This window comes from Mobula birostris, chromosome 8 (genome assembly GCF_030028105.1).
Source record: "Mobula birostris isolate sMobBir1 chromosome 8, sMobBir1.hap1, whole genome shotgun sequence".
In the NCBI taxonomy this organism is placed as follows: Eukaryota; Metazoa; Chordata; class Chondrichthyes; order Myliobatiformes; family Myliobatidae; genus Mobula; species Mobula birostris.
In genome coordinates this window covers 17,856,289-17,869,497 of record NC_092377.1, presented here as the reverse complement: position 1 = coordinate 17,869,497, position 13,209 = coordinate 17,856,289, and the positions used below count along the sequence as shown (strand labels likewise).

General features: G+C 38.4%; 1 protein-coding gene across 2 annotated transcripts in view; it reads right to left on the bottom strand.

The window, feature by feature from the left end:
* LOC140201173 (fasciculation and elongation protein zeta-2-like) overlaps positions 1-13,209 on the bottom strand; it is a 129,019-nt gene that overhangs the window by 43,540 nt on the left and 72,270 nt on the right. For both annotated transcript variants that reach the window (XM_072264862.1, XM_072264861.1), the window contains exons 3-4: positions 3,694-3,810; positions 1,766-1,910 (exon numbers count right to left, since the gene is read on the bottom strand). In XM_072264862.1, coding sequence (XP_072120963.1) covers positions 1,766-1,910; positions 3,694-3,810 — 262 coding nt within the window. The remainder of the gene's footprint in view (positions 1-1,765; positions 1,911-3,693; positions 3,811-13,209) is intronic.

Genomic DNA, 13,209 nt, shown 5'->3' with positions numbered 1-13,209 from the left:
ATCATTGTAAGACTATCTAATTACCCCTAGATTTGAAGAAGCTTGGTTCTCATATATTTCCACACTTATACATATCTAATCATTGCTAACCTGTTTTATATATCTGATTTTATATTACTGTATTGCATAGTTACTAATAAATACCATTAGTTAATAGCAATACCGGACTCCAGAGTGTTCTCCATTTCTGCTGGTTCTTTAACCCATCACAGGGTACGTGACACTTCATTCACATGCACTTGCATGGCTGTTAGACACCACTCCATGCTTTGAGCAATCAGTTTTTAAAATAGTATCACTTGCATGTGATTGTGTTCAGAAAACAGTGATTTTTGTCACTGATAGTTGGGGAGAAAGAAGCATTAAGACAATTTGGAACTGTTTTGCTCACCATAGTTTCAAGCAGTCAGGCTTGGACATGCTGAAACACCCAGGAGTAACACTGAAACAATTTCACCACTTCAAGTTAAGAATTATGAAGAATTTGAAAGTATTGACAATCATCTTGAATGTTACAATTAAAATGAAGATTTGGAGGATGCAATCATCTTAAGTGTTGTATTAAGGCAGTCCATTATAAGACAATAAAATATAGGAGCAGATTTCGGCTATTTGGCCCATCAAGTCTACTCTGCCATTTCATAATCCATTTCCCTCTAAGTTCCAATATCTCCTGCCCTCTCCCCGTATATCTTCATGCCCTGACTAATCAGGAATCGATCAACCTCTACCTTAAATATACACAATAACGGCCACCACAGCCACTTGTGGCAACGAATTCCATAGATTCATCACTCTATGGCTAAAGAAATTCCTCATCTCTATCCTAAATGAACGTCTCTCTAGTCTGAGGCTATGTCCTCTGGTCTCAGACTCTCCCACATTGGAACCATCCTCTCTACATCCACTCTATTGCGGCCTTTCAACATCTGAAAAAAGGACTTTTCAACATTCACAGGAAAATATAAGAAAAAAATCACAGCATGGTTCTTGAACACCCTTCAATGGCAAAGGAGAAGGTTACTTCCTTCTACAAAATGTTTCTAGCTGTAGAGGCAGTTAGGGATGGGTCTGTGGATAGTACTACAAATTAAAAGAAAATTTTCAAACACTGGTATTGCGTGTTTAATTCATCTTGAGTACATAATTCCTGGTTATTTTATGCAGAGCATGGGTACATTAAAGAATAAAAAGTAAATGAATATAGGAATACAGCAATAAAGACAATTAAAGTTTGACTAATTATCCACAGCATGGGACTCAGCCATTAGTATCCTGGGACTGCATCACTTTGAGAACAGTTAGAAATATCAATATCATAACCAGTTTAAACTCTACCGTGACACAAAGAAACCACTGTGCATTCCTATTTACTTCCTGAACCTTTATCAGGTCACCCCTTCATCTAATCTGGCAGATGTAAACTGCAAGGGATAATATTTCCATATTTTTATAATTTATAATGTTTGCTTTTTTTTCAAGCTGCTATTTCACACACAGCTTCTGTCTGCAACACACACCAAATGCTGGAGGAACTCAGCAGGTCAGGCAGCATCTTAGGAAAAGAGTAAATGGCTGACCTTTCATCAGGAGTTCAGAAACTTCTGTCTTATTCCAGTCAGCCTCTCATCACCAAGAATAAAAATACCTTTTACAACATTGCAAACACATGTTATTACAAAACTAAAAATATTACCTAGATTTTCTTTTGAAAAGAACCATCCCTACAACCCAACTTTAATTACTAGAATGCATAGATGCTTACGTTCTTCATAACTGTTGCTGGTGTTAGATCTCTTGAGTGTTTGAATTTCCTGGGAAAGTATGGAAAGTCTGTCAGACTGAGTGGGTGTATCATCTTCTTCAGGATCAGGAGATTCTTGCATCATTTCTTCTATTTCCTCAATTACCTTGTAAAGTAGCAAGGTATGTTTAAAGTTGCCAGTATTATAATCATAATTAATACATTTAATAACTGCAACAATAATATAATAACAATGTTCTTATCATAATAATTGGATCAACTGTTCCATTAATTATGTTAATTTCAAACATGCACAAACTTTTCAAATTCAAATCCAAATGGCCAGCTTTAGTAGTGTGACAGATCTCATTTATCTAGCTCTAAACTAAATTTGAAATTCCACGTTCACTGAGATAGAATTCAGAAGGAAACAATGATTTGGGAATCTGCCCATTTGTTCTTCTGTATGTTGCATATTTGAATGGAGCTCATCGAAATCAAAAATTTAAAAATGACACTAGCAAACTTGCGTTAAGAAAGAACCTTTACACATTCATTCTGGGTCTCCTACATAACAGGAAGGAGAGAGAGGAGGAAGGGATTAGATTGATTTTAAGAGTAGTTTAAAATGTCAGCACAACATCATGGGATGAAGGGCTTATACTGTGCTGTATTGTTCTATGTTCTAAGGTAATATCCTGCTTTCTCGAGTCTAGAGCCAATTAGTCTTGGTGAAATTCAAACAAGGCATTGGGGTGAGTACATGTCATCTGACTATATGGTCTACAACTGTTTTTGTCATTCTGCTGAAAATGGAAGGTAGACTGATTGGTAGTAACCAGCCAAATTGAATTGGTTTTGTTTTTTGTGAAAGAGACATAGATAATCAATTTTCTACACTGTTGATAGATGCCAGTGTTGCAATTATACTGGAGCAGCTTGACTAGAGGAGCAGCTAAGTTGAGATCTTCAGTTATGCATTTGGGGTGTTGTCAGATCCCATAATCTTGACTGCATCTGCTGCTCTCAGCAGTTTTCTGTTAGCATATAGCGAATCAAATTAGTAAAAGACAGAATAATATGATAGTGGAGATATCAGGAAGAAGCTATGTCCTTCAAATCCCAGCCAGGTTCCTAGCCACATTTAGTGACAGACACTGAAGACCTCACCTAGAGTACACTGTATACCTTATTACTTTCAGTCCTTCTTCCAGCCATGGTTCAATATGAAAAAGCGCTGATTCATCAGTTCAGGGAGGGCAGCAAGTAATAAACAGAAGTTACTTTAGTCAGAGGGTGGTAAATCTGTGGATTATGTTGCCATGAGAGGCTGTGAAGGCCAAGTCATTGGGTGTATTTAAGGCAGAGATAGATAAGCTTTTGATTAGCCAGGGCATCAAAAGGTATGGGGGGATGGCAGGGGATTGGGGATGACTAGAAGAATTGGTTCTGCCCATGATTGAATGGCAGAGCAGACTTGATGGGTCGAATGACCTACTTCTGCTCCTATATCTTATGGTCTTATACTGCAACGCCCATGTATGATTGAAAGCCATAATACTTTATGAGATCTGAAATCAACATTCAGGTCTCCTCAAATTCGCATACCACTATGCCAGCACCTCTGGTGAATCTATTGAACTGGTAAGACCTGGTGCACTGCAGAATTATGACAAAAAAATCTGGCACATAGTCTGTATAGGATGATTCTATATCAATCTGTTGCTTCACTTGTCTGTGAAACAGCTCTTTCAATTGAGATGCTAGATCCATATATTTGAGAAGAGAACTTTACAAAATTAGCTGAGCTGGAATCAGCACTTGTGCAAATTTGGTGTCAAGATCAATGCCTGTAGTTTGCCCAGTTTTATTCCCTGCTTGTTTAAACGTTCAATGAATTAAAATAGAACTCATAGCTTTAGCGACTCATTGAAACTAAGTGAATTCACCTGTTCAGCTGTGAAGAGCGGTTCATCATTTATACAGGAGACGATAATGGAATGCATGTCTAGCTGATCCCGTAGTTCCTCATCATCAGAAAGATCAAGGTTAAGGTTATCGTTCATCTAGAAAAACAAAGTAAAATCAATGTCATTGGCTTCCAGTATTACCCTCTTGAACAACACTGATGTGATCAACCATTAGCTTCACTGGCATGACATTCTACAAGACCACATATGACGAATTCATTTTGAGAAATAATGTTTTTTCTAAACAGTGTTACAAATATTAACGCAGTTATCTTTCCAGTTCCAACACGATGGCAAAAACACAATTCTTAAATTCTTGCACTACAAGTAAAAGTGCACCTTTATTCAACTTAGGGAATGGTACAATAAATTCACGATATCACTTAAAATTGTATGAAAGGATACCTCAATACCTATCCACATATCTTTACCAAACTGCAGATGTTACTTGCTGATGATATTAGTGCCTCTGTGCAGGTTAAGAATTTTTTTTTAAAAAGTGAATATGAAACTACAGGTATTCCTCCATATCAATTATAACAGCAATCTCAAATTCTCAATCTGTTTCCTACATATCTGCAGCTAGTAATCATCTCAGTCATATTCTCATTTTTGTTCCCATGCCAAATACATCCTCATCCCTCACTCTTTTCAACTCAGTCCATATCCTCTGGTAATTTTCACTTCATCATCACATAGCATTTCATAGCCTTTTTTTTTTGCAAGTTGAACCCCACCACCATTTGGTACCTCCTGGTTTTACTATTCCAGTCTCTTCCAATGGCTTCCTGCCAATCAATTCCTATAAACTTAACCTCAACCAAAATATTGTTTCCATATTGTAACTTATGTAAAACCTATTCATCTACTATCATGCTTGCTGAGCTATCCTGGTTTCCTGTTTTAAAATTCTGACCAATTTCAAAATCTCAATTTTGTTTTCAAATCAGCTCATGATGCTGTTCCTCACTCATTGTTACTTCCTCCAGTCCTTCAACTAATCCAAGATTTTCCCATTCCCCCACTGACATCTTTTATATTCCAGATTCTCTTTATTATTTGTGGCTTTTACTTCAGCCTAAACCTCAGATCTTCTCCTCCCTCTCACTCCCCAAACCTCTGTCTTCTATCAAAATATCCCATAAAGCCTAGAACTCTGATCAACTATGTAAATTCTTCAAAACACAGCTCAACTAGTCTTAAGTTTGAAATTAAAATCATGCTTATGAATCATCTTGGGTCACTTTGTTTTGTCAAATAACTGCAAGTCATTGTAAATAAGATAAAAAAAAATGAAAAGCATTATCTTACCACTTTATTCACATCAGCTTTTCCATAAGACTAACAAAAGCATTTTCAAGTTCTCTATAGTCTATATGACTTAAAATTCAGAGATATGGAACTTTCAAATATTTCCTACTTAAGAATAAAGATCCTACATTTATGTTCTCCTTTGCTTACTTTATCTCAAGTAGTTACTTTATCTTTTTATCTCAATATACAAATTGTATGAGTGATGATCATCCTAAAAGGCCTCTAAACAGGAATACAGGGAATAAAAATCTACAAATGGAATATCAAAATGGTATACTGTATCTCATAAGTCAAACGTCAAGATTTTATTGAGCAGGCATGACACGTTGTTTGTCTTGTGTTTGAACCAATGATATGCATTAAGAATGTTAACAATGAGCCTCAAATCCATGTACTGGGAGCACAGTAGAACCTCACCAAAGAGGTGCACTCCTTCGCAACCATCCAACACCCCACCCTGCCCTATCTGTGTTTCCTACACTAGCCTCTTCGGTTAGCACAGATCCAAGAGAACTGGAGCAAAAGACTCTGAGATCCAACATGAGGGAGAAAATTAAGGTATTGGTTTTACTGAACACCTTTAGAAAGCTTTAAAAAAAGCCAGATCTCAAGAGTGGCAATTATCACCATTGCAGCTATTTTACCATTCGATTACATCATGGCAGACTTGTATCCAAAGCCTGCCCAACTCACTTTTCCTTGCCATATACACTCAATGACCAATTTATTAGGTCCTCCTGTACCTAATAAAGTGGCCACTAAGTGTATGCTCATTGTCTTCTGCTGCTGCAGCCTATTCACTTCAAGGTTTGACGTGTTGAGAGTTCAGAGATCATCTTCTGCACACCGCTGTTGTAACATGTGATTATTTGAATTACTGTCACCTTCCTGTCAGCTTGAATCAGTCTGACCACTCTCCTCTGACCTCTCTTATTAACAAGGCATTTTTGCCTATAGAACTGCCACTCACAAGATGTATTTTGTTATTTACACTATTCTCTGTAAACTGAAAATCCCAGGAGGTCAGCTATTCGATTTCGCAAACCATCTCGTTTGGCACCAACAATCATCCATTTAGATCACGTTTTTCCCCCATTCTGATGTTTGGTCTGAACAACAACTGATATTCTTAACCATGTCTGCATTCTTTTATGCATTAATGTGGTGTACCTAATAAAGTGACAAGTGTATATGTTGGCTGGCTTGCTGAATGTTTTCAACATTCTGTTTTTATTGCATTTCAGTAATATTGTCTGTTGAGCCCGCAATTCAGTCCTAATTTTTTTTTTGGAAACTCATCTCCAATTTAGGTAGGGCCTTACTCTTACTAAAAAATTTACCCCTTGCTGATATTAAGAAACATTCCACATAGTATGACAGCATTTGCTTTTGTATTCATAATTCAATAGGAACAGAAAGGATTTCCAGACATCTGTCTTTTCGTCCAAAAATGAATTTTCAATAGATGATCTCTCTGATAGTTATTTACTCCTATTTATTGCATCTTTGTTTTCTGTTCAGCAAATCTGCTGAGCATGCTTCCAACTCCACAAGCCCTGCTATTGTGCAATCCTTTTTGGGCAGTTTTTGAGGATTGAAGCATATTTCATCCACTGGTTTCCACAAATAATACTCATTACATTTTCAAAAGAAGCTTGATTTTCTTTCATAAGCCCATGCCAATTGAGCCTATTTATATGACAGTGCAGCACAGTTATTACATGCTGTGTCATATAATGCAGTCAATCATTTCCTTGACCATGATTGTTCTTGGCAAATTTTTCCACAGAAGTGGTTCGCCACTGCCTTCTTCTGGGCAGTGTCTTTACAAGACAGGTGACCTCAGCCATTATCAATACGCTTTAGAGATTGTCTGCCTGGCGTCAGTGGTTGCATAACCAGGACTTGTGATGTGCACCAGCTGCTCATATGACCGTCCACCACCTGCTCCCATGGCTTCACATGACCCTAATCAGGGGGAGCCAAGCAGATGCTGCACCTTGCCCAAGGGTGACCTGCATGCTAGCGGAAGGAAGGAGCGCTTTACACCTCCTTTGGTAGAGACATATCTCCACTTGCCACCTGTAGCACAGTTAGAAGAGCTCAAAGCCACTCAGGTTCAACCTCGACCTGTGGTACTGTCTCTATGCATTTGCAGGCCCCCTATGTGACTCTGAGTTTCCTTGGGAAGCTTCAGTTTCATTTCTCTCTTTCCCATCCTAATTAGCAGTGTGACATTCCAATCTGCTGTTACGGCTTCACAATTTTGGAAGATCATTACTCATGCATGTTGTCTGTCTTTGCATGCCATGAAGTCAAGGACTTGTCCAGATTTCTTTTTAGGGACAAAACACATTTGGGTAACAAAGGATGGATGGCTTCAGATTTTAACACACAGGGACTGGTTGTGGGAGAAGAGATAGGTATACAGGAGGAACACATTGTACCTGAACAAACTGGGATCAATGCTCCTATTGAAATGATTTAAACTAGCGGTCGCCAACTGGTTGATCGTGATCGACCGGTTGATCTTTGAGACTTTCCCAGTAGATCTCGAAAAAAATTAAAAATAAATAAATACACAAGTACTGTTGTAATGTGAGCATTATAAAATAAGTAATACTAATTAGGATAATGGTAATATAGCAATACTCCAGCTACTGAAAGCTGTTTGTAAAGAGAGATTGTTTCCGGGTTGCGGGGTTTTAGTTCCATTCTTTCTGCCCAGAGCACATGTGTGTAGCTCCCCCACTATGCACCGCAGTAGAAAAGACCAAAAGTAAAACCCCGTAACCTGGAAGCAACCTCTCTTCACAAACAGCTTTCCGTAGCCGTAGCAGGAGTATTGCTATATTAACATTATCCTAATTTGTATTATCTTACCTTTATAATATTCACATTACAACACTTCTCGCCCTTTAAATTCCAACATTCCCCAAATGTAAATAATTGGGAAACAAAAAACAGTGGTGTCATTATCTTGCATACCTCTGAAACTTATACTAGTGTCTCAGTAACAGCTTACCAATACAAAACACCTGAAAAACGTGGCAGATACATTCAGTCTAACAAAGGAAACCATCCATTCAAATATTCAGTCTGTCAGGAGGTTTGTGAGGGTACTGTGCTGCAACAGGTGAAAATTATGAAATCTAAGTATAGGAGCTGTCTTACTGACAGACACCTCACAGACTGGCTGTCTGTAGTTATGAGCCAAATTTCCGGGAACTCGCAGAAAGTATTCAGCCCCAGTCATCACACTGAGTGCAGTAGTCAATTTTTATTCATTTATTTTCGTGCTGAAATAAAATTAAATAATGAAACATAGAATTAAAGGTGTTGTAATGTGAGCACTATAAAAATAAGTAATACTAATTAAGATAATGGTAATATAGCAACACTCCCGCTACAGAAAGCCGTTTGTAAAGAGAGGTTGTTTCCGAGTTGCGGGGTTTTACTTCCGGTCTTTTCTGCCCAGTGCACATGCGTGTGACTAAACGATTTAGTAGGTCCATCTTGCCTTTCACTAAGGCTGAAATATGGGATCTTGGGCTTAAAAAGGTTGGCGACCACTAATTTAAACCAATCTTGGAGAAGAAATAGAATTAAAAAAATAGAAGAAAGAACAGGAATCAAGACAGAATCAAAGGTAGCAAAAAGAGTTATCAAATACTGAGGAAACGATAAGAGAAATAAAACGAGAAGGGTGAATGACCATATTAATTAAGGATAATATTATAGCTCTAAATTCAGTATCACATTAGCAGATAGTTATTCTAGTTCAGAGAATTTTCAGTATGGTAATTACTCATACACTACACTGAGAGAAAAACACAAGAAACAAAATAATAAGGGATGAGGCAAGAAGAAGTTACTGTGAAAAGCATTCAGACCCTGGAATATGCTCATTTACCTGATTTTAACCTAGTAGGCAGCGGCAGCTGGCAATAATTAGCTAATCACAAAGATACAGCTCTGAAGTAAATTATACACTTAGCTAAAAATGGTGTCACCTATAGAAAAGAGATGCTAGGGTGTGTAAAACAGCCCGAAATTTGTTATTTCAGGAGCTGTGGTGTAGTTTAAAGCAATGAATGGCAAAAGAAGCTTCAATTTTGTATCAACAATATGCAGTAGTAGCTGCAGTATTGACAGTGGTGATAAACACAGAATCAACGCATGGAGAATTTTACATTATTAACATGCATTTTGATGGAGCCACTACATGAGGATCAAGTAATAACTGGAATGCTAGCAAGAAAGCAAAATAAATTTCTGACATTTAGCTATTTCATGTAACTATCCAAAATGAGTAGGTGAAACACTTGTTAGGTGCTGAAAAGATAGAAGTTAAATCATATTATGTTGGAAATGAGTAAAAGGAAGCTTAATCAGAATCAGATTTATTACCACTTACTTATTTAATTTAAAATTTGTTGTTTTGCTACAGCAAATGGAGTTAGGTCACAGGTCAGCCACAGGAGTGGCCTGGGAGGAGCTGGGTTAAATGGCCTTTTATTTTTACTATATTTGAGAACCTCTCCAAGGAGCTTAGCAAGAAGAGTCGACTGTTCCAATCTCTAAATACTGAACTAATATCCAGTTGATATCCAAGTCCAAAAAGATTAGTTACTTATCCTCTCCCTTATGTCCAGCCAATTCTCCCATGTCAGTGTGAACACCTACACTCATAAAAGGGGTACTGGTTGTAAACCACCCAGGAAATGAAGAAACACAGAAACATAGAAAATAGGTGCAGGAGTGGGCCATTCGGCCCTTCGAGCCTGCACCGCCATTATGATCATGGCTGATCATCCAACTCAGAACCCTGTACCAGCCTTCCCTCCATACCACCCGATCCCTTTAGCCACAAGGGCCATATCTAACTCCCTCTTAAATATAGCCAATGAACTGGCCTCAACTGTTTCCTGTGGCAGAGAATGCCACGGATTCACCACTCTCTGTGTGAAGAAGTTTTTCCTCATCTCGGTCCTAAAAGGCTTCCCCTTTATCCTCAAACTGTGACCCCTTGTTCTGGACTTCCCCAACATTGGGAACAATCTTCCTGCATCTAGCCTGTCCAATCCCTTTAGGATTTTATATGTTTCAATAAGATCCTCCCTCAATCTTCTAAATTTCAACGAGTATAAGCCTAGTCGATCCAGTCTTTCATCATATGAAAGTCTTGCTATACCAGGAATCAATCTGGTGAACCTTCTTTGTACTCCCTCTATGGCAAGGATGTCTTTCCTCAGATTAGGGGTCCAAACTGCACACAATACTCCAGGTGTGGTCTCACCAAGGCCTTGTACAACTGCAGTAGTACTTCCTGTACTCGAATCCTCTTGCTATGAATGCCAGCATACCATTCGCCTTTTTTACCACCTGCTGTACCTGCATGCCCACTTTCAATGACTGGTGTACAATGACACCCAAGTCTCGTTGCACCTCCCCTTTTCCTAATCGGCCACCATTCAAATAATAATCTGTTTTCCTGTTTTTGCCACCAAAGTGATAACCTCACATTTATCCACATTAAATTGCATCTGCCATGAATTTGCCCACTCACCTAACTTATCCAAGTCACCCTGCATCCTCTTTGCATCCTCCTCACAGCTAACACTGCTGCCCAGCTTCGTGTCATCCACAAACTTGGAGATTCTGCATTTAACTCCCTCATCCAAGTCATTAATATATATTGTAAACAACTGGGGTCCCAGCACTGAGCCTTGCAGTACCCCACTAGTCACTGCCTGCCATTCTGAAAAGGTCCCATTTATTCCCACTCTTTGCTTCCTGTCTGTCAACCAATTCTCTATCCACATCAATACCTTACCCCCAATACCGTGTGCTTCAAGTTTGCACATTAATCTCCTGTGTGGGACCTTGTCAAAAGCCTTTTGAAAATCCAAATATACCACATCCACTGGTTCTCCCCTATCACTCTACTAGTTATATCCTCAAAAAATTTTATGAGATTCGTCAGACATGATTTTCCTTTCACAAATCCATGCTGACTTTGTCCGATGATTTCACCGCTTTCCAAATGTGCTGTTATCACATCTTTGATAACTGACTCTAGCATTTTCTCCACCACCGATGTTAGGCTAACCGGTCTATAATTCCCCGGTTTCTCTCTCCCTCCTTTTTTAAAAAGTGGAGTTACATTAGCCACCCTCCAATCCTCAGGAACTAGTCCAGAATCTAAAGAGTTTTGAAAAATTATCACTAATGCATCCACTATTTCTTGGGCTACTTCCTTAAGCACTCTGGGATGCAGACTATCTGGCCCTGGCGATTTATCTGCCTTTAATCCTTTCAATTTACCTAATACCACTTCCCTACTAACATGTATTTCCCTCAGTTCCTCCATCTCACTGGACCCTCTGTCCCCTACTATTTCCGGAAGATTATTTATGTCCTGCTTAGTGAAGACAGAACCAAAGTAGTTATTCAATTGGTCTGCCATGTCCTTGCTCCCCATAATCAATTCACCTGTTTCTGTCTGTAGGGGACCTACATTTGTCTTAACCAATCTTTTTCTTTTCACATATCTATAAAAGCTTTTACAGTCAGTTTTTATGTTCACTGCCAGTTTTCTCTCATAATCTTTTTTCCCTTTCCTAATTAAGCCCTTTGTCCTCCTCTACTGGACTCTGAATTTCTCCCAGTCCTCAGGTGAGCCACTTTTTCTGGCTAATTTGTATGCTTCTTCTTTGGAATTGATACTACCCCCAATTTCCCTTGTCAGCTACGGGTGCACTACCTTCCCTGATTTAATCTTTTGCCAAACTGGGATGAACAATTGTTGTAGTTCATCCATGCGATCTTTAAATGCATGCCATTGCATATCCACCGTCAACCCTTTAAGTGTCATTTGCCAGTCTATCTTAGCCTTCTTTAAGTTCAGAACCTTTGATACTGAATTAACTATGTCACTCTCCACCTTAATGAAGAATTCCACCATATTATGGTCACTCTTACCCAAAGGGCCTCTCACGACAAGATTGCTAATTAACCCTTCCTCATTGCTCAATACCCAGTCTGGAATAGCCTGCTCCCTAGTTGGTTCCTCGACATGTTGCTTCAAAAAACCATCCCGCATACATTTCAAGAAATCCTCTTCCTCAGCACCCTTACCAATTTGGTTCACCCAATCTATATGTAGATTGAAGTCACCCATTATAACTGCTGTTCCTTTATTGCACGCATTTCTAATTTCCTGTTTAATACTGAAACATCATATCTGGAGGCATAGGACATATAAATATGAAGAATCACAAGTGATGATTTTTAAATGCAAATGATTAAGTACTGAATTGCATATGACCAAAGTAATTCATGGGACCATACAGTAAACTGCTTTTTATGGGGCCTGACAAGGGTTTGGCTCCCCTTGAATATTAAAGAAATTCTGAGTTTGACTCTCTTGAACTTTAATATTGGAAAAGTGACTACTACACTTCAGAAGTAGAGTACTTAATTGACAACAAAGTGATACAGAATGTTCTGAGGATGTAATGTGTAAATTTCAGAATCTTTCTTCTAAATTGTTCTCAGTTTTTTAAAATAACTTCAGTCACTGGCATTAATAAATCTTGATTTCCAGCTGCTCCATCGTTGAAGGAAATAAACTGAGTAGCGCTTCCATCTCGATTTCTATGGAAGCAATGTTGACTTTTATCATTCATACTTCATAACCTCAATAAAATTGAAGAATTGAAAAATGCTCCTATAATTTAAAAAATGTTGGAAATACTGAACAGCTGTGCAAAAATGCCTTTATATTACTTTTCAGAAATACTAATGAAAGATCAACAACTTGAAATATTAACAACTACTCTCTTCACAGATGCTCTTGATTGCTAAGTACTTCGGTAATTTCTGTTTTTATTTGAAATTTCCAGCATCTGACACCTTAGGACTTTTGAAAAACTGCTGTAGTTTCTTTTCAAAGATCATCTGATTTAAATAGAACAATACGGTGAATGAACAGACCTTTCTGCCCACAATGTCTGTGCTGAGCCTGGTGCCAAATTAAACCAATCCCATATGCCTGCACACAGTCGAGATCCATCCATTCCCAGCCTGTCTAAATATCTCTCAAACATTGCTACTGTATCTGCTTTTACCCCCTCCCTTGGCACAGTGTAACACAACTTGCATAGTAAATCTCTTAAC